This window comes from Macadamia integrifolia, chromosome 2 (assembly GCF_013358625.1).
Source record: "Macadamia integrifolia cultivar HAES 741 chromosome 2, SCU_Mint_v3, whole genome shotgun sequence".
Taxonomy (NCBI): domain Eukaryota; kingdom Viridiplantae; phylum Streptophyta; class Magnoliopsida; order Proteales; family Proteaceae; genus Macadamia; species Macadamia integrifolia.
Window position 1 is genome coordinate 35,361,973 of NC_056558.1, and position 22,908 is coordinate 35,384,880.

General features: G+C 36.4%; 2 protein-coding genes across 3 annotated transcripts; one reads left to right on the forward strand and one right to left on the reverse strand.

Annotated features, from left to right (window-relative positions):
• The first annotated feature begins 357 nt into the window (after positions 1–357).
• On the forward strand, positions 358–7,570 carry LOC122087435. Of its 2 annotated transcripts, XM_042656584.1 has the most exons (5): positions 358–776; positions 983–1,102; positions 1,211–1,281; positions 7,220–7,343; positions 7,435–7,570. In XM_042656584.1, the coding sequence occupies exons 1-4, from the start codon at positions 612–614 to the stop codon at positions 7,323–7,325; spliced, it is 462 nt and encodes a 153-aa protein (XP_042512518.1). In that variant the 5' UTR covers positions 358–611; the 3' UTR covers positions 7,326–7,343; positions 7,435–7,570. The 2 variants fall into 2 exon arrangements, with proteins under 2 accessions (XP_042512518.1, XP_042512512.1); XM_042656578.1 differs by lacking the exons at positions 7,220–7,343; positions 7,435–7,570 and adding an exon at positions 5,324–5,804 and having other exon boundaries at positions 362–776.
• On the reverse strand, positions 7,063–11,169 carry LOC122087426. The gene is made up of 9 exons (XM_042656564.1): positions 10,993–11,169; positions 10,803–10,882; positions 9,529–9,757; positions 9,152–9,306; positions 9,022–9,067; positions 8,835–8,926; positions 8,567–8,663; positions 7,854–7,910; positions 7,063–7,562 (listed from the first exon to the last, which is right to left on the reverse strand). The coding sequence occupies exons 1-9, from the start codon at positions 11,134–11,136 to the stop codon at positions 7,452–7,454; spliced, it is 1,011 nt and encodes a 336-aa protein (XP_042512498.1). The 5' UTR covers positions 11,137–11,169; the 3' UTR covers positions 7,063–7,451.
• Between the last annotated feature and the right edge of the window lie 11,739 nt (positions 11,170–22,908).

Sequence of the window (22,908 nt, forward strand, 5' to 3'; positions counted from 1 at the left end):
TTTTTTTTAATTTAGAAAAAAATCAATTTTTATTACAATTATACGTTTGAACCATATATGTATATCGAGATCAGAAAAATCAAGATCAAAGATCAATCATCGTTTCAACCCAGCCGATAATGACCTATCCGATCCGAGTAGATTCTCTTCACCCACAGCAAAACCTTAATCCAATCAAGTAAGTTGTTCATTTTTTTTACCCAATTCTCGAAGCACTAAAGTAACACGTGCCCGACGGACATGTTATTCATGAAAGTAAGTGAAAACAGTTAGGTCATAAGTGGTGAGCCGACCCGACCGGTTGACGTGGATAAGAGAGCATCCCCTTTACCCTCCATCCTCAAGTCCACCTTACAAGCAGAGGGGCAAACAAGCCAGTTAAGAGAGAGAGAGAGAGAGAGAGAGAGAGAGAATCCGAGCTGAACGAACTGAACGTTGTTTTCTGACTCTGAGTTGACACGTCAAAATAAGTTTATGACATTTGTCTGAACTTAAACGTATACAGATTTGAGAGAGAGAGAGCTGATGATCCTCAATGGCAAGATTTAAGGATCTAATTCTAAATCGGGAGAAAGGATAACGGATTTATCAGATTGATAGGATCGTAAATAATGGCTGCATCAGGAATCAAATTTAATGCGAAAGTGAAAGCCAACCAAGATGGATCTTCCAAGGGCAAGGCGATTCAATCAATTAACAAGAAAAAGATTGAGATCTCAAGCAAACAAATGGTTGATTCTAAGAATAAATCTTCCTTCACTGCTAGAAAACCAGAGGTACCTTCTTCTTTCTTCCTCTTATAATTTTTCCTGGATTGATCGATTTGGTTTTGTATTACTTCCGATTATGAGTTGTGTAAAATGGGATTCTTGTGTCTTTCTGATCTGATAGTGGGTTCTGAGTATTGAGATGTTTTCCGTATACATTCGTTTCTTTGAATTGGAGTGATTTTGTGAATTTATTTGTTTTTTCTCGATTGAAGGTGAAGGGGAAATCAACATCGAATTCATCGAAATCAGTTACCAAGACCACAACAACTGTTAAAGCGAAAGTGAAAAAAGTTTACACTTTAGCCGGCCAGAGATATGATCCTCCTGAAGAGGTTCTTTAGATCCGAATTTCTGCTCTCTTGATCTTCTCCATATCATGTTTTTTCCATTATCTAACTGCCCTTTTGTTTATCCTCTTTATTTTTTTCTTGCTTTTGCAGAGGGAACCCCTCAGGATATTCTATGAGTCCTTGTCGAAACAGATACCTTCAAGTGAAATGGCTGAATTCTGGTGCGTTTCTTTGTACTTCTAATTAACATTTGCCTTAATTTTTATTTCAACTGGAATTTTATCAACCAATCTATCTTAATCTTGTACAAGTCTGGAGTTGAGTCTCACTCTGGTGTGTTCATGGACATATAAGTATATAGCTTAGCTATATTTCTGGAAGATTTTCGTTTATCTATATTACCTCTTCCGTGGACACTGATACCACCGCAGCAGATTGTACCATGAAATCATGCTGGTTAATGGTTCAGGAACAATTTAGATGCGTTGAAAACTGACATTGAATTGGGCTCTTTTTCTTGGTTAATACATTTATTCATTTTCAATATCAAATTTCCCATCCAACTTCTTAATATCTTACCAATCACTTGAAGATGTACTGCACCTTCTTCAGAAAATTCAGCCATTATGTCATTGTCAAAATTCAAGAAGGATTTGCCTTGGATATCGCATTCTGTCTTTAGCCACACCGTCTTTTAATTTCCTTCCTTTCTTCAGTTTTGTTTGCACTTCCATCACTTATTGATTCATTTTAATAATTGTGTCAAGATAGATTAAGGTGAGGCACCACATCTATCAATCCATCTACTTATGGGCTGCTTCTCCTGAATGTTTTCTCCGACAGTTTTGGGAGGATAATCAACCAGAACCCATATTGTACTTGGAACCAAAAATATAATTGACCACTTGCGAAGTCAACTGAGAATGCCTCTGGAATCCTATGATTTTGAGCAGGCCATTCCCTTAAAATCTATCTTGAACTGCCTGTAACAGCACTGTTAAAAATGATGGTGCATCAGTGATCAGGCTCTAATTCAAGGTATTTGATACCATCGGTTACATACCTTGGTGCATTGCAAATGCCTCCTTGACAAACTGAAAGAGAAGAGTACATAGCCAATGTACTGATTACATTGACCCATAGAATTACTGAAAACAACCCCCCCCCCCCAACTAGCTCTACCTGTTGTGTTGCAAGCAGCATCATGGTCAACTTTTACAGCTCCAGTGCTGGACCCTTGCAATATCAAACATTGCTGGTCCTGAGAATAGCCAAGACAAGACTCTGTTAGTCTGGTTCAGAAACTCATGAGAAGAATGACGGCTATCTGCCCCAGATGTTCTGGTTTCACATTCTTCTGCTCAAAGTCAATGCATGCACTGTTGTCTTCAATATAAACCATGCAGCAATTCTGCAAGCAGGAGACCCATAAGTGGTAATCTTTACTCGGGGATTGCAACCTAAGGTGACACATCAGGGATCACAGCCTTTGCCATGAGATATCCAATCCTGCAGGGACTGGTCAATCCGTAACTGTAAGACTTGCAAATGATGCAATGGTACCGAGTCTGATTTAAGCTAGCCCAGGCTTTGGCATTGGGTATTAAAATGACTGCACTGGGCTTGACAAAGGATCTTGAAAACTAGGATTTAACATGGACTAGATGTTGGATTTGTATGAGAACAGCAAAGAATTATCAAGATCAACCAAGAAAAGGGGAAAAAAAAAAAGGTTTATCATAGATAAAGCTACTTATTTTTCTTTTGAGCATTTCTAGTTTACTTGTAGGTTCAAAATATCTCCATTTAAAAATTAGAACAATGTCATTAATGAGGAGATATCCCATCCTTTCTCTTGATAGACAGAGTTATCATTTCCAATATATTGAAAATCCAACCGTCATCGTGCTTTAACTTAAATGTGTTAATTCTGTCTATATTCGATTTGTGTAACAATTACAAAGCATATGATATAAAGGTCTTCAAACTCTTGTCTTTCTCTGTGACTAGTAAATACGCTCATTATCGTTTCAAGTCTTATGACAACTACCTGGGCTACTCTATCAGAATCCTGTTTCTCCTTTCTGGGTCTACCAAAGGCCGTAGCTTCTATATAACCTTTCTCTCTTATGAATCATATCTTCTACATAACTGATGATATCTTTCAATAGCTTAAGTCTGTAGCACAGTGTAGGTAGGCTTATCAGTTATCACTTGTTTCACAACACTTGTCACTGTCAGACTATGTCTAGATTGGAAACCATATAGCAATGTTTAGGGTTTTCCCAAAATTTTCATAGATGGAGGGTAGCTCATTTATTTCCTCCTTGGACACAAGGAACTTATTTGCATTAATAACAGATTTGAAGTAGACTTGCTTGGTAAAAGATTTCTAAAGAGGATTTCAACTGTCATTTAATGATGGAAAAAGGAAAAGGATGCATTCTATTGTTTTTCTATAAGTTGCCAGGCTAAGCAAAGAATGCTAAAAGTCCAACAAAAGCACCAGTACTATATTTGAGGGGAAGATAATAAAGGGGCGCACTTGTTCAACGGTAAGGTACAAATGTTGTGACCTGGTGGTTAAACGGTCAAAATAGTCTCTCAACATTCTCGGGGTAAGACTATGTAGTTCTCGCCCCTCTCAAACCTCGCACATGCGGAAGCCTTGTGCACCGGGTTTGCCCTTTTTTCTTTTAATAATAAACAAGAATTTGGTCAATTGGTTGGCTCATCTAGGGATACAAGGGATTGGGATATTCATTGGAAATGACACAATACAAACTTCTTTCAGAATACAGGACAGCCACCAGGGCCTCTTAATATAGAAAGATTCCTAGTTGAGCAAAATAATAGTCTTCCTTGGGCCCTGCTCTGTTGGAGTTACTAGTGCTTTTAGGGCTGACAAAACAAGTAGAATCTCAAACACCCCCTCGAATAAAAAAAAAAAGTTGCGAGAAAGAGGAGAGAGAAAAGACCAAGAAGCCGTGGTGCCTTTTGAAAGATGGTTCAGACTCATTAATTATATCCCAATGGAGAGACCAATGGATTTATATGGTTAATTACCATGGACTGACCGACTGATTCAACAATTGCACCAACTTCTGTAACAAAATTTAGTTAAGACAAACAAAAGGCAGTTAGTGAAGGGCTGACTGCCTCAGTCATTTCATATTGGAACTGCTCTGCATGTGATCATTATTTTTTGGGCCCTTCCCAATTTTTTTTTTTTTTTGATAGGTTAAAAAGTTCAAGACATGACCTTCCCAACTTTAGTTAATGTGAACTTCGTTGCCATTGAGCAGTTTACCTCTGGATCATGTGGTCATTTTTGTCTCTGGATCAACTGCTAAATATGGTGACACTCTTCCATGAATGCTGCCTTATTTGAGTGAACTAAATATTTGAGCTTGGAAATACTGTTCTTCGCATGATCATGTAAAGGCTGGTGGAAAGAAACCAGCCTTCTTTTTTCCTTTTACCCCCTCCCATCTTTCAATTTATGTTTAGTTGCTTCATGTTTCATGATGACAGTGGATGTCTTACCAGGTATTGCGACTCACCAATTGGGCATTTTGATGCTCCTTTAGTAGAAAAATACTGGCCAATATCCTATACCCACAAAGTGCCATCAAGGGGAGAACCATAAATAAATTCAGCTCTTGATGGTGGGGATAGATCAGTGAGGCTGGATTCCCATCCTCCTACTAGTTTTTCCTTTTCCTTTTTCTTTTTCTTTTTCATTCCATGGATCAAGTAAAATATAAGATAAAAATCTTTTTTTTTTCCCCCATAAATGTATGAGGAGTACCTATCGTTCTATTGCAAAGAGCATAAGAATATACCTCACAGCTCTCAGGAGATTTGTTTTTGACATCTTGTAGAAAGAGACATGTCACTTTTATCTGAAAAAACACAACTTCACCTCTCTAGGAGCCCAATAGGGTTGTGTTTTCCATTCAAACTACTATTCAACATTGTGATGTTCCTTTTTCACAATGTCCTCGTTAGTTTATGTCAAGGTCATTTTTCTGTGCTAGCTCTCAATCAATCTATTCATATTCAGTAGGAGGGAATTATTGTCACCTAGTGTCTGCTGAAAACATTTGTGCAAGTATTAAAGTAAATATGTACATGCAATAGGGCTGTCAAACATTGCTATTGATTAAGGTAAAGATGAGGCAATCCACTGCACATTGTGTTAATTAGTGTTTGACTGTTCTGTGGTTTAATGACAGAAGGATAACCAACTTCTCTCTACAGGATGATGGAACATGGCTTGCTGTCTCCTGAAAGATCGAAAAAAGCCTATGAGAGAAAGAAAAAGAGGCAACAACAAATAATGACGGGAACTCCCGTTAAGCCTCCGCAACTGAATAAACAAGAAAGCTCGCAAAAGCAGCAGCAGGCCTCAAAGAGCAGTGACTTAAAAGTCAAGAAAAGAATAATGACCGAGAGAAATGATGACGACGACTTCATTGTGAAGTATAAGAAAGCAAAGGGATGAGAAAACCAAATTTAAGACTTATCCTTGGTTTCTAGCAATGTAAGGCTAATTTTTTTTTTCTAGACTAGCAGAAAAAATTGGTTTAGATTCAACATACAACTTGAACAGATGAACTGCCAAAAGGCAATCCTTTTTAGACATCCATCTACAAAATGGTAGATCCAGACATTCATTGTACCTTCTAAGGGGAAATAAATATAAATATATATAAGCAGATGAAATTTGGATTCTTCTTCACCTGAAGCATCTTTTTTCATAGTTTATGACACTAAGATGTGATTCTTATGGATCTTTGGAGAACTGCATATAAAAGTCTATTGGAAAAGACAGTTTATGAGAGATTATTGTAGTTTCTGCTGCAATTTGCTGAACATGCAGGAGAGTGACTGCAAATATTACCATACAAATAACTGAAACTAATAGATTGGCCAAATCCAACAAGTTACCATTGCTTGTCCAAGAGTCTCTAATTGACCTGCACTATATACAACTCCCCCAAGAAAGGGATCATCATGGTATTAGCAGCCTTTAACATTGACATTTAACAATCATGAGTGGGTGTGAGACATGGACTTATACATGGATAATATATTATAAAAGCTTCAGACAGATTTATGAGATTCTTGTAACTAGAAATATACGTATTGTGTGGAGATGGGACATACATGTAAAATAGCCTTCCCTTTAGTTGAGTGCCGACCTACCAACATTGAAAGGATAGTGTTTCAAAATACAATACCTTATCCTTAAGCCATGTTTTTCAAATACCGAAAATAGCTAGCCGAGAAAGGGTCTGCTTCCAAAGTCAGTCCATAGAAGTGGCTAAGAATGCAGGTAAAAAGAAAATCTTGGTGCAGCTCTGATTTCCCTCCCAGCCTTCTTACTCATTATCATTCCTCTCTGTCTCTATAAATGGTTAATGCCGTTCCTGTGATGAGTTCAGATCCTTTTGAACAGTTCCCTCTGGGGCAAGAGTTCATCCTTGCATGGATCAATGCTCTCTACTACTTCAATAAAGGTAATTCTGTGCCTTTGTAAGGTACCATATTGCAAGCCTTGTGGACTCATAACATAATGATGTTTTGAGTAGCTTTCTTCCCTCTCTTCCTTAATGAGATTTTTTTTGAACATTCTTTTTAAGGTGCAAGCCTAATTCAACAATTAGTATACATGACAGACCTGGGATTCATCATCCTCAATGAGTCACAGAAGGTAGGATAGAACTTAAATATAAACCCTCCGGTCTCTGCTATATCTATTTTTTCCCGATTTTTGGGGGCATGCCCCAGAAATTGGACCAATTGGATACTTCTTCTCATACATTGTGAGATCTTTCTCCCATTTTCATATTTAGTTCCAAATTGTGGCAAACTTTTAATGTAGATAGAAAGCTTACAATCTTGCAGGAAATTAATCTTTTGCTATGCTGCATTCACAGGCAGACCCACCTATTTAGTGACTTTAAACAGTATACAAGATTCTGTTGAACATTAAGTTCATAAATTGCAATTTCAAATAACTTTATGCTCCCATAATCAGAAAGATGATACAATAATATACATTTTAACTGGTGGGAGGGAGTGAATGAGCTCAATATTCTAGCACAAAAGGGTAAAGTTAAAGACTCTCAAGTGTGCAGACCTTGCTTTCAGGTGGCTGCAACAGAAAATAACTTGTATAAAGGATAAAGAAGTTTTAGACTTGTCCTTCTGCCTTCATGAGATATTTGCAGTCAAAGCCCCTACTCGACACCGATAGTAGTCGTAGAAGCAAAAGGTATCAATCAATTCAGGTCCTTAATTGTTTTACCATATTGCTATTTCATGAAAACGAACCCTGATCCAAATCTTTGGTGCCGTGATTGTAGTTGTGGCACAGTAGCAGCTAGGTGTGGTTTATTTTGCTTCCAGTGGTTGCTTTATGAGCATGAGGATGCTGAACTATGACTAGAAACGAATCTGCAGACCTTTCTGCATTTGGAGGAGAGGAAGTTTGCTGCAACAGTTCATTTTTAACTTTCAGTACTAATACCAACTGCCAAGCTATATTATAAAGGACATATTGGTATTCAAAACTTTTTGCGTATCAACTCTTAGCATTGATGTGAAAGAGCAAGAGCAAGAGCAAGATTGGCACTTCAATTGTCTACTTAATTCCAAATAAAAATACTTCTTACAATATGTACTGTGTATGATACCTGGTGTCCATTTTGGACACCAACATCTTTATCATTGTCTTTGTTACCTAGCTGCCAAATAGTGTCTGTGTTGAAAAGATTTCACTTACCACCCCTATGTGCCATTCATGAGAGCTGAAATTTCTGAAAGCTGCAGCATCCATTTCCTGTAATAAAGTTTGGCATTAGTAGAGAAATGGTTTTGACATTTTAGTCTTTTACCTTGTCTAGTGTGTGTCAGTTATCTCTTCTTATTTGGGGTTAGTTTTGTACTTCTGGGCATTCAGCCTACCTTGCATGTCTTATTGGAGTTCTATATGGGGCCTACCTGATGGTAGGTATGTCTTATCTTCTGATCATGAGACATTTCTGTAGAAAAGCAACCCTAAAATGATGCAGAAAATAATGGAAAAACAAGAACAAGCAATGCACACAGATTTACGAGGTTCGACAAGATTGCTTACGTCCTCAGTGAGATGAGATCCTGCTTCACTATCAATGGAGAATAGGGTTACAACGCTCGTCCTCACACCTCTCAGTATTGCTTGCATTATAGAGAAAGAAACACTCGCTACAAATATATAGCGAAAAACCATAATCCGGAAAGTACAAAAACTGCACTCAAATAAAAAATTCGAGCAGGAGGCTGTGCTAGTACTCCCTAGATTAAATTGTGATGGAATACAAGACATTGTACACCAACAATTTCTAGTCATGAGATCCTAAGACTATTCTATGATTTCATTAGGGTGATGGAGAGCCCAAGAAGACCTAAGAAGCAAAGTTCTTAAAAGTCTTTAGATTTGAGGGAAAGGAGTCTTACTATGCTGTAGATGGGAGGCATCATGTTCTCCCCCTTAAACTTTAGATTGGGCACAACTGAGAAATTGGATGAGAATTCTTGTGACCTGAAAGTCCACCTGAAATGTAAAGAAATCAATGACATAGGATATAACACAAGGAAAAATGTTGTAATAAGTAAGAATGTTTTCATGACTCATGTTGAAAATAGGTCACCATATGAATATTGAGTTCTCTTTTAAAGAGAGGAAATGCATAAGCAATGACTTGTACAAGTTGGTAGAACATACCCAATATACAAGAAGATGCAGAGCTGTGACCACTCCCGAACTAAAACACGGAGCCAGTAATTATCTGAGGTATCATCCATATTTATGTATATCTGGTATCAAGATGCATCAAGTGTTTCAAATAACAGTTTCCCATATTTCGTACATTGAAAAATACCATTGGGATCGAGGGAAGAAGATGTCATACCACGGTTTCTGCCATGGCTACTATCTGCATTGCACTTTGAAATTTCCTGGATAGTTGAAAAACAAAACACCAAAATAATGTCAAAATCTTAATCAAATAATTTAAATCAACATCAGATCTGTAGACATACTTGAACATAGTGTATTTTGTATATACAGCATTATGCATTGTATGTATGTCTTCATCCTCTATAGAGCTTAATTGTTCGCGCAAAACCAGGAGATTCTGAGATATGTGGTGGAAGATAACATAGAAAGATATGAAGTAATTAAGTATCAAAAGGACCTGGATAACAGGTAAAAGGAATTATTAGATCATATTAAAAGTCAGAAAAGAAGATCACAGGGATTGCTAATGCCACCAATTGAACAACAAAGTGCGTATTAACAGTCTCTAGAGGTTAACAGTTAAAGATGAAAATAAATGTATATGTTCACCCGGGAATCTACTTTACTGAGTATCAACTTGCAGATATAAGATCATTATGAAGGAAAGCAAGAGACTCACTGTGAAGTAAGGTACAGAAGCTCTGTAACCAACTAGAGTCAAATAGCAAACACACCCAAGTGCAGCAGTAGTACGGCGCTCAGGTACTGAAAGACGCTCACACATGATACAGTAACCATGAGAAATGAGCAAAAAGGACACAAAAGAAACCGTCTGAAAGAGTGCTCCTGTTACGTACACCCCAAATGACATCCACAGGGAGCAAGTCTGAAAATTATAGCAGGAATACCTGCAAGAGCACTGTTATGGAAATTGAAGAAGAGAAGAAGAAATGGAAATGCAACCAATGATGAGTAATTTCAAACATTTCAGCTTTTCCTAAACAGAGGCAAGTAAGCAAACTGAGAAAATCAATCATGTTCAGAGCATTATTTTTTTTTATTGGTGAATAAAAAATGCATTAAAACAAAGGAAGGAATATACAGCCCCCACAGTAAAAGAAAACAAAAATACATAAAGCCAAGAGGACAGCAAGAAGAAAGAAATGCTACAACCACTTAGGAGCGAGGGGATCACGAGATACTAGAGAGACCCCAGGAGACAACAATGAGCCTGTTCTTTGGGGAGTCCCTAACAGGTTTTCAGGAGAAAACATAGATTTTGAAACTAATATCAAAGGGATGGCTTTTAAAATCATGTCAAAGGATCTAGAGTTGGAATTCCATCTTCGGAGATTGCGCTCAATCAAGAGCATTATTTCTTTATTATTCCTACCAAACCCAAATGGCATTCTTATTGGCCTTTGGTGTGGCAGGAATAATGACTAATAATATAATTAAAAAAAGGAAGTATAAGATTGGGTATTTACACTCTCTTGAGGGAGTATTTGTTATGATCCTATATCGATCATATGGGAGTTGATCCAACATCAGTTTCTAAAGAGATTTGATTTGGATTGATTTGGTCTTGGTTCCCTCTTCTTATAAGTCGACTTATGGGTTCGAGTTCTTCCAAGTTTGTATCAGTGGTATCAGAGTAGCTGGATCCTCATTCCCAATCCTCATGCAAAAGGGGCAATCTGGTGCCAAAATGAAGCCTATAGGAAAGGGCTACCTGCCGCCTGGCAGAAGAGCTGATCTCACATGGGAGAGAGAGAGAGAGAGACCCCACAAACAAAAAAACTCCCCGAGCATGCAAAACCTTCGTGATCTAAACTACCCAAAAGAACAGTTTTTCATCCAAAACAAATGAAGAAATCAGGGTGAACATAAACAAAATTTATAACTTTTTTAGCCAGTAACTTTCAATGTACACAAGTCCATCAATCTACTTACCAAAAGAGAAAGGAAAGTGTAAGCTGCAGAACTTTAATCAATGGAACAGAGGCGAGCGTCCACTGCAGATGGTTATTAGACTGCGCTAATACATTAAAAATAAAAAAAATCAAACCCAGAATTCATAAAATGAAACAAAAAAATTGGATCTTTCCAATCATATCTACAATTTCAAATTCAAATTTTGAACCTGATAATGGCGGTTGTTCCAAGTATTAAATGTCCAAGAGAATGCCGAAAGGAACCAGATTGATAAGAAACCCAGGTAGACGGAAGGGAGTGGCCGATACACATCATCCATACCGCCACCATTGACGCCGAAACTACCCGACATTTCCTTCACTCTTGAATTTCCCCAAAACAGAGCCTCGACAACTCTGTTGAAAATGGAAACTTGAAAGGAGACGTTGATGCGTATACCACATTTATATATTCCCCAGTTAAACAAATCCAATACTGAGATTTTTATTTTTTATTTTTTAAAAATATTTCTTCATTTACCCCATAAACCCCCTGAATTTTATGTCGTAGTCCCCGTTTGGTTTGGTACAAATGAAGGGTAGAGTTGTCAAAAAAAAATGTAGAAGCTTCTATCTCTGGAAATATAAAGATGATGCAAACGGGTTTTAGGAGGGGGAAATGAAGTGCATGATGGTGTCATGTACTCATCATGCAACAGAACCACTATCTCCTCAGTCCGAAATTAGGGAGCATGCCCAATTGCCCATACCCCCTCTCATTCTCTCTCATCCATAAAAAAATAAAATAAAATAAACAGTTTTATTCTCCTAAACTTTAGTTTAAATATAAGGTGAATTATTGTAGTCACAAAGATCATTTAATTTTTCAAAATGTCAAAAAGTCAGATGATATGTCTATTCTGACCATTGAGTAGAGAGGATGTGATTTAGATTGGCCATTTGTCAGATTTCATAATCTAATTCAATCCCAAGGAGGAGATGGTTGCCAAGTCAAGTGGCCCTTGCACTAACGTCGAGTCCAATGAGATTGCATTCAACAAGGGTGTGATTTTCATTTCAAGGGGTTATTTTATCCTTCTTGTGTCTAAGCGTAGGTATCCATTTTTTATATTGGCACACATCTTATCTATGTTCATGTATGAATACCATTATTCTAGTCATTATTGTACATTCTCCCATCATCAAGTGGGAAACGGTTTAGATTAAAAAAAAAAAAGTAAAATTAGATGAGTCAATTTTGTCTTGTGATTACACTTGCAGTGCATGTGATTAGACAGAGTTTTGTACGCATTAGATTTTTTAAGGGATAATGTTCTCTAATGGGGACCATAGTCTTCGTCATACTTTATCTGTCTCCTCCCCCATGTGAAATGACCTATATGAGCAAAGGAGCCAGACAGACTCTGAAGGGTGCTGTGAAAGCTGCGCTCTCCCATAGAAAACACTCCAAGTTTTTAAATACAGCGAAGTTGAGGCCCATTTTCATATAGTTCAAATTTAGCTTTTGAGTTTGCCAATGAGCCCATAAACCAAAACAAAATCATATTCATTCCTCCAAGCCTAGTAAATTTCAAGTCCAACAACCCTTTTACCAAAGAAGAATGGCCCACAAAGGGAAAAAACCAATCTCATTGACTCTCTCAGGTTTTAAACTTAAATGGAGGTTGGTTGCCAATATCCCCCTACTGCTAACTGCTACTATTTCAAGTTGCAGACAGGAAAGTTACGCCCACTTCATTAAGGTTAGTTGACTTTTTGATTGCTTCGTATATTGGATTATGATTAGGTAGAATATTTTGAGAGGAAGAGAAGCATTAGGTAAATAAACAAAGTCACTACAACAGCTAGTTCCTTCTCAAAGGCTACTCACTTCACATAAAGAATCAAACAACTCTGTAACCAGTTCATATCTGATGTGGATTGGTTAGGCTAGATGGTTTTCAATAATCCCCTGCTTTTGACAAACCATTTCACCAAACAGTTGGACCTTTGACGTAAGCCCCCATCTATAGTTGAAACTAGGGGTAAAATAGGACTGGGCTGGGTTGGGTTTCCAAACCCAACCCTAGGTTCTCAAAATTTAACCCAAACACAACCCAATCCTGCCGAGTTCATGTTCAGAGACAACCATGCTGGGTTCATATCAACCCAACCCTGCCCTAATTGACCCTTTCAGGGCTAGGTTGGTTCGGGCTGGACTGGGTTGGGTTGACCTTGGCTTCTGCAATGGTTGGATTAACCTTGATTGACCTGTTTTTTCCATTCATATCTTATACACTACAAAATTATAGAAAATGAAATACAAATAGGAGTCCTAAATTCTAATATAAAAACTCAAAGTTAAATTTCGGGCCGATTGGGTCGGGTTGGGCCAGACTGAGGCCTCAACCCTAGCTCGACCCAACCCTAACCTAGAGTTGGGGTTTTTCAACCGTAACTCGCCCTCAGGGTAAAAAAAACTTGACCCAAGCCCTGTTTTGGCTCAAGCGGACTAGGGCAGATTCGGGTTTTCGGGGCCAAACTTTCATCCCTAATTGAAACCCTCTTATATTATGCCACTTGTCAAACGACGCACATCAATCAATTTATAGTAGTTTATTATTATTTATTTATAACTCTCAATTTTATGGTACTTAACTGGCTGGTTGGGCCTGACGTCCCAGGCCATCAGGCCAGAATGGTTCAACATTTTCCGGCTTTTTAAAAACAAGTGATGTAGAATCTTTGACCAGATATCTAAGTAGCATGGTAGGTGTGATATATTAAATTTCCCTTTTATAAGATCTTACAAGTTTCATATTAGTTCTACCAAAAAAAAAAATTCATATTAAGGGCCCGTTGGATTTTGTTTCTCTTTTTTGTGTCTAGAAATAGCAAAAACGGTTTTTGCCATTTTTGTACTAAAAAACGTTTTTTGGAAATGAGTGAAGGCATGATGTTATAGGAATGCAATTCACGAGTGAAGGCATGACGTTGAAGTTGCATGTATGTTTCATGGAAATGAGCTTTGCACAACCAGTTTAGAATCACCGCATTTGGATAGTGAGAAGTTTGAGCAATGGGTTGAGGGTTTACGTAGGTCGAGTGACGTATCGGGTTTTTAACAATTTTTGTCGCTCCCACTTGTTTCTAGAAATAGAAAAACAAGTCTAACATATTTCTCCGTTCTTGTTTTAGACATAGAAATAGGCGTAAATTTCTATTTTCGTTTCCAAAAACAAGTGAAACGAAACAGAAAAATCAAATGGTTTTTGGAATATTTTTTCGTTTCTGAACACAGAAAAAGGAAAAAAACCGATTTTAAAAACCAAATCAAACGGGCCCTAAGAGGGATTTTTGCTGGTCCTGGTCTTTTCCACTTGGGCGGCAGAGCTTCTGAAGAGAAGTATATTTTTTTCTTTCTACCCTTTTTAAAAACGAAGGAATTAATGTAAGGCAGGTCAATAAGTATGAGTATCATTGGCTGTGATGAGCAAGGTTGTGAACACATTTCTGATATTTTCTGGTGGACTTTGTTTGAAATCAAAATTCAAATATTTTTTTAGCCTCAAAGAGAAAAGGTTCTTGGACATAAGAATGTAGATGTTTCTTTTGGTGCAAATCGAGTTCTTGTGAAATAACCTTCAAGATAAAACATCTCTAAAGGCTTATTAGTAGTCATTGTAATCACTTACTGGCCCATGTTGAGACACTTCAGAGTAGTAGTCAATTGGACATAAACAAAATTATGAGTAGTGTAAGCTGCGATCAAGAGAAAACATTATTTTAGATTTTCTGTAAAAAAAAATTGTAAAAGAAATGAACTAGACCTTCTTTCTATAATAAAGGAGGAAAAACACCACCAAGAATTGTTTCGAAAAGACACGACCAATCGTGAATCATATCTTTTCCACAAGATATATTTGTTGACTATTCAAACATATCTTTCAATAATGATACATTGATACATATTGATCATTTGTGCAGCTATTATGAAAAAACATAACCTTCTAATTAAAATTTTATAAAAAAAAAAACTAATATTTTGAAGAATTTAAAATTTTAACAAAAGCGCATTCTGAAATCCGATTATTTTCTATTTTCTTGCTTCAAATACATTGTTGACCTAAAATCTAATCTTAAAATACATTCCAAATACAATCCAAATTTGATGAACACTGCCACCTTGAAGATACATCTTAGAAAGAAGAGTTTGATCTCTACCCATGAATGCATGGAACTTTCACTTTTTCCTTGGATGCCAATCATTTAAGAGATGTCACGTCCAAGCTAAAGATGGGCTGGTGTTATTGACTCAAGTATTTGGGGCATTACCTGATCTTGTAGCTTTCCCTTTGTTGTTGGCCATTGTGCCTTCTCGTGCCCTTTGGTCTTCCTGTTGCTATTGTTCTTGAAAAAAAAAAAAAAAATGCTTTATAATAATTTGAATTTTAAATGACAAGATCGAAACCATTTATAAGCTAATAAGATAATAGTAGCATCAAGATCAAATCTCTTCTAACAACCATAAATTGATGGTATCTTGGTCTCTTAAAGTGGAAAACCCTATAATCCTGTCTAACAATCAAGTAGTGGTTGAGGTTGGAGGTGGAACATAGAGGTACCTTCACCAACAATGTGATCCTCTGATTGGATTTTAAGTTTAACATTAACTCTCACACTCTATAGTTCATGGTCACAAATATGGGTTTAGATGTCTATGGTGAAGAGACTCTTCCTTTTGCCATAGGTTGTGAAAAATTCCGTTCAAATTTTAATTTCCTTCCGTATATGAGGTCTTTGTATGGGTCATTATCAGATGAGCTAAATCTTACGAGGGTTCAACCCTAAGGGGATAGCCGAGTTGGCAAGGAACCTTTGCCTCAAGAAGCATGTAGTTCTGAGTTCAACTCATCTCCTTCTTTGGTAAACTCACATGGTGTGTTTAGTACTTTTCATTACTTTCGGTAAAAGTTGAATGATTCTCATTCAACTTTGATATGACCCAGGTCATGAGGTTGTGGAGTCAATATGGACTCGTGGAACTAATCAAGCCGAAGACTTGAATACCCATTGTTAGAAAAAAAAAAAAAAAACCCTTCCGAGGGTTCTTGGTTTCTCTATTATTGATATTATAATTGTTGCATTTTATGATTTAAAAAAAAAAAAGATTGCCATAAAACCAGTGAGCATATTCCTACGCATCCCTCTCACATCCCATTTGTGAAGTCCACATTCTCTCTCATTAAAATCCAATCTTCATTGGACGATTCGATTTTTTACCTCTCACTATGGAAAACTATACTCTGACATCGTAGCAGTCCTTCTCCCATAAATTTATTATGTCTCGTGCTTCATATTTTTCTTGTTGCAATCGAACCTTCATTGTCATCAACAATAGAAAAAAGGATGATATGCTAAGAAACTTATAGTGAAGCTACCACTAGTGATGAAGATAGGAATTAATCATGGATTTAAAGTTTGTTTAGGAATCGGATCTGTCATTGCTGATCCCAATACGATCTCATGCCAGCTCGGCCTTAACTTGGTTCACTTGCTTCAAACTTGGGTGGGAATAGTCCCGATTCAAGCGAATCATCAAATGGAATCGGTAATTCAGCTGGGTTGATATGACCGATTCGATTTTGATTCTTAAATCTATGAGTTTCATTCATGGTTCAAGAGATCAGAATCAACATCAGAATTAGTCACCATTGATTTTAATCGATAAAATTGGCCATAATGATTTAGAATCGGTAAAATTTTCTTAGATCGGCCGCAGCTGATTCTAACTCCTGGCCGATTCGTTCCCAAATTCTAGAGCCCTGATTCCAACTCAAGTTTGGTACCAACGAGCTAGACTTTACACTTGAGCATAGGGGCATCTCCTAATGTGAAGTTATGAACCTTATGGGTATTTTTCTTTGATAAGGACCTCACAATAAATGAGCTAACGACATTTTTTTTTAAAGAATGGTACAATTCAAACTTGGGTTAGGTGTGGAAGCCTCATGCACGAGATTGTTCTGTTTTAGTATTGTCTTGATAGAAGAAAAAAAAAAAAAGTAACATTTTAATTGAATCATTATTTATTTATTTATTTATTTTGAGTAGATATATGCATTAAGACCCTAAGACACGGGGAAAATGTGTAATACAACCATTAAGGAAAAGGGAATCAAAAGCACAAGACTAATAGACCCCGAAGTGTAGGGTATTTCAATGATCTTGTGAAAAAGACTAGTAGACCCCATAATAAAGTAAAAATTTGGTATATTAATATATGCATATTGATAAGACTAATGGAAGAAGTGACAAGAAAGCATAGTTATAACTTTTGTTTAGGAGAAACTTTTCTTCACCCATTCATCTTGGGCATTATTATTTCCCTACTAGACAAAGTTAAAACTTGAAAACATCTCCTCCTCGTAATGATGCATATCCCACTACTGTAAAACTATAATGATCCACAGTCAAAGATCCTCTTTCATCTTGGGTTCAGGAAAACTGAGTCCATTTGTTTATATGGGCATTTCAATTTTCTCTCATAATGATCTTTTTTTTCCTTTTTATTTTTATTTTTTATTTTTTATGTTGTGATATTTTGATTAAATTTTCCATTGATATAATTAACTTAAAAACTATAGTTAAATTAATAAAAATAGTTTTAAAAGGTTCATATTATATTAGTTAATAACAATTATGTGACAGTTTTTGGAAATTTAACACCAAATCCTTATAGGATAAGGAGATGGGCTTGTCCACACTTTGTTTTGTCTTTAATTTGAAGGGCAATATTTATTTATAGCTATCTAATTCCATTAATAGTTCTTAAGGCTTCAGCTACAAGGTTACTCAAAATCTTTTTCTACATTAATAAGGAACTTATTGGGATTTTTCTCACAGCCCAAGGAAAAAATGTCAACATCTAGTCCAATTTAGCACTTCTTTCTATTCCCTACATCAATCTCTTTATTAAACAGGGTTAATCTTTATTATTATTATTATTATTAATTTTTTTTGCACTGCCTTTTAATGATGAATGATTATGATTAGATCGTTAATGACGTCTCGAAGCACTAACAATTATGAAGATGGTGACGTGGTTTATGGTGACATGTTTACGAATTCGACATAAACGCCATTAGTTGGGAATCTTGATTCTTAACATATTGGAAATGGAAAATAGCCTTACTGAACCAAACCGAAATTTCTAATTAATCTCATAGTACTAATGAGTTTGATTTTGTATTGGTTGTATAGAATTCATGCGGATTTTTGGGTTTGTTTTATTAAGGCATGGATGATTCAAGTGAGACATGATTTAGGTAGTCAAGATGTGTCTATTATACAATGAATCGAAAGTTAATTGGGCTAAAACCAATTTGATAATTGATTTAGGGACCCATCATGCATATAAGAACTACAAGAGTGACATTTGTATGTTCTCCAGGAAATGTGACACTGAATATGACACCATAGATGATAAAGGGGAAAGGGGAAAGGGGAAAGGGGGAAGGGGGGAGCGGTGGAAGAGAGAATATTATTCATTAACAGAATGTGGACGAGTCTGAATTTTCTACGATAAGTAATGAGGTGCAATAAGTATCCAACAATTAAGGCTATAAGTCCGTGGATACGTTTGCATGAAATTTTACTTTTCCTTGGATGCCAATCATTTAGTAAATGTCATGTCGAAACTAAAGATAGATTGATGTTATGGACTCAAGTATTCGGGGCATTATCTGATCTTGTAGCTCTTTCCCTTTGGTTGTTGGCCATTGTGCCTTCTCGTGGCCTTTAATCTTCTTGTCAAAGTTGTTCTTGAACCGAAAAAAAAAAAAGGGGTGCCATATAATTGTTTTGAGTGTTACATGTCAAGATCAAAAACATTTATTACCTAATAAGCAAATTGTACCATCAAATCAAAAATCAAATCTCTTTTAACAACCATGAATTGATGGTATCTTGATCATTTATAATCCTGTTCAACAAACAAGGGCAGCCTGGAAATCTCCTTTTCTATTGGTTGAGTGGAGCCTTTGGTCAAGGCTTGAGGTGGACCTTAAGAGGACATTCATCTCACACAAGAAATGCTAGTAAGTCCTTTGTAGTTCGGACCAAAATTTAAGGCAAAAGTTTTCCTTCACCCACAATGGTGAAAACATCCTCTGCCGTGGGTGTGGTAAGCATCCGATGGTTGGAACGATATTGAGGTATGTGCCGATGTTATCTTGGCCGTCCAATTCTTGTCACACCGTTGCACCCGCAACAAACAATAATCACTCTTCGCAATGTGACCCTCTCTTCGGATTTTATATTTATGATCATTAACTCCCATATCCTATCGTTCAAGATCAAAAGTTTATTTTTGAGTTCAACAGGTGGGTTTAAACGTCTGTGGTAAGGAAAATTTTCCTTTTTCCATGGGTTAAGAAAACTAAAACTCAGTTTTTTCTTCGAAAAAGAGGTCTATGTAATGTATGGGTTATGTATGGGTCATTATCAGATGAGCTAAACTTTATGAGGGTTCTAGATTACCTGATACCAATGTGCATATTCCTGTATGCATGCCCTCTTACATTCCACATGTGGATTTCACATTCTCTCTCCTCATTAGAACCCATTTTCTAGATGATTCGATCTTTTTACCACTCATTAGTGGGAAACTGCACTTTGACATTGTAGCAGCCCCTCTCCTATAATTTTATTATGTCTTGTGCTTCATATTTTTCTTGTTGCAATGGAATCTTCATTGCCATCAATAATAGGAAGAAGAATGAGACTCCTAGTGAAGCTACCACTATTGATGAAGATAGGAATTTGGTCATGGATTTAAAGTTCGAATTAGAAAATTGGATCAGTCTGTGCTGATACCAATACAATCTCATACAAATTCAGTCTTAGCTTGGTTCACTCGGTTTAAACTTGGCTAAGAATAGTCTCAATTCAAGCGAATCATCAAATGGAATGGGCAATTCAAGTGTGATCACCAATGAACTAGAGACTTTACACCTGAGCACAAGCGCAAGGCATCTCCCAATTTAAAGGCATCTTTTGATGTGAAGTTAAGAACTTTATGGGCATTCTTCCTTTGATAAAGACTCACGATAAATGAGATAATGGCATATTGATCATTTTCAAGGAATATACACTTCAAACTTGGTTTAGGTACCAGAGCTTCGTGCACTGAATTATTCTTTTTTGATTGTATCGATAAATGTAGTATTTTTTTTTTAGGGGGGGGAAGGGGTGGTGAGGAAGGGAAGGGGTAGATATGTGTATTAAGACCCCAAAACACGGGAGGGACACGTATTACAACCATTAAGGAAAAGGAAATTAACAACAAAAGACTAGTAGACCCCAAAGTGTAGGGTATTTCAATAATCTTATGAAAAAGACTAGTAGACCCCATAATAAAGTAGATATTGTTGGTATATTGATGTGTTTATATCGACAAGACTAGTGGAGTTTCATCACAATATTTGTAAAAGAGAAGTGATAAGATTGATTAGTTATAAATTTTGATTAAGTAAAACTTTTCTACACCCGTGGAGGAGGATTCATTCATTCATTTAGGGTCATTGTTATTTTTCCTACTAGACAATATTGAAAGTATCTCTCTTCCTCATAGTCAATGGCCTACATCTTCTGGGTTGAGGGAAAGTAAAAACGCAACCCTAAAACGATGCAGAAGATAATGGAAAAACAAGAACAAACAATGCACATGGATTTTACGAGGTTCGATAAGGTTGCCTACGTCCCCGGTGAGATGAGATCCTGCTTCACTATCAATGGAGAATAGGGTTACATCGCTTGTCCTCACACCTCTCAGTATTGCATGCATTGCAGAGAAAGAAACCCTCATTACAAATATATATAAAAAAAACTCTAATCCGAAAAGTACACAATTACCCTCAAATAAAAAATTTGAGTGGGGGGGTTGTGCCCCCTACATCCCCTGCTATGCAAGGGGCCTCCTGCCCCCCTTGCAACCTCCATGGCCTGTTTACCGGTTAGCGGGATCGCCGTCCTGCCTGTCGAGGCAGTGTACCAGTACTCTCTGGGTTGAACTGTGACGAAATACAAGGCATCGTACACCAACAGAAAATTAGGTCATTTTTTTTCTTTTTAAATGGTCATTTCAATTTGCTGTTGAAATGACTTTTTTTTCTGACATTGTGATAGTTTTAATGAAATTTTCCATTGATATAATTTAAAAATTATAGTTAAATTAACAAAAATTGATTTCATTATATATATATGAATTGTTTTAAATTTTATTTTATTTTGTTTTATTTTATTTTATTTTATTTTATTTTTTTACCAAATGACAATTTTGAAGTATTAAAACAAATATTTTTGGCCTAGCCAAAACTCACAAACTTGACTTAGAAAACTATTTACATTTTTTTTGGTTAAAATAATCAAAACTACCATGATATTAAAATTAAAATTCATATTCATCCAAAAAATAAAAAAAAAATATTATTAAAATAAGATTTTAGATACTAAATTATATATGAGAGAAAGAATGCTAACGTTTTCTTAGACACAACCCCTGAAAATAGAAGAATAGTAAAAAGATGCCCAATGCATGCCCCCTATTTTCAGGATTTGTGTCTGAGCATTGGAACGCAAGCGGATAGCATTCCTGTTCCTTTTCCCATTATATATATTTCAAGTTTTATCAACTGAAGTGTGAGGAATTTAAAATCCACCCACCAACCTAGGATTTTAAATGCCCATGAAGTTCTTTATTCCTTGGTTATTATAGTATCCATCATTTTTTTTCACCCAAATACCTGCAAGGAAATCTAGGTTTAATGTTGCAATTCCCAATGTATCAAACACCTGCAAGCCAAACTTATCAAATGTAGTAGAAGTAGGGACACCAATGACTGCTTGAAGATGAGAAAGAAATAAGCTTCACTTCAATTGTGTAACACCAAATCCTCATACCACATGGAGATGGGTATTTCCACACTTTGTTTTGTCTTTACTGTGAAGGGCAATATCTATTTAGAGCTATCTAATTCCATTAATAGTTCTTCAGCCCTCAGCTATAAGGTTGCTCCAAATCTTTTTCTACATTAATAAGAAACTTATTGGGCTTTTTCTCCCCTTTTGGGTTTGCTTGTGCTTAAGGAAAACATGTCAACATCTAGTCCAGCCCAATTTAGCACTTCTCTCTATGCCCTACATTAATCTCTTTTTTAAAACATGGTTAACCTCTATGTATTTTCTTTTGTTTTTTACTACTTTTTCAATGATGAATTGATGGTGATTAGATCATTAATGACATTTCTTAACCACTAATGATGATAAAGATGGTGACGTGGTTTACGAATTCAACACAAACACAATTAGTTGGGGAATCTTAACTCTTACCATATTGAACTTCGAACATAGCTTGGTTGAACCAAACCTAAGTTTCTAATCTCCATAGTCCATACTACTAATGAGTTAGATTTTGTATCGGTTTTATAGAATTCGTGCGGTTTTTGGGCTTATTTTGTTGAGGATGAATGATTAATGAGACATTATTTAGGTAGTCAAGATGTGTCTACTATACAAAGAATTGACAGTTTGTTGGACTAATACCAATCTCATAATTGATGTGGGCTTCATCAAATAATAAGTGAATTTGAGGACCCCTATCATGCATAAAAGAACTAAAGATTGACATTTCTGTATTCTCTAGGAAATGTGACACTGAGTACAAGTGTACAACACCTTAGTCTCCACTATTAATTCAAGCCTTCCTTTGCAAGTTTTGATTGTTAGATGAAGAGGTGGGGGGGGGGGGTGTTGTGGGGTTGAGGATATCATCCATTACAATATGGACCTATTTTGTGATTATCAAAACTAAAAATGTAGTATAGTACATGTTTTAGTACTCCTGATAGTAGCTCCTTTAATGGAAGAACTTTACAGCCTGAACTGAGTTCCTTAGTGGATCCAGATTAGATATATGGGTCACACACAAAGGTAGGGTAAATCCAGTTGTTGTATGCCCTTGTAGTTTTGTTTTTGTTTCTGTCTCTACTTATTTCTGTGATTGAACTCTTTTATCATCAACAGATTATAATGTACAATGCAGGTGTCCCTTGTAGTACAATGATCACCATCTATAGGTATCAAAG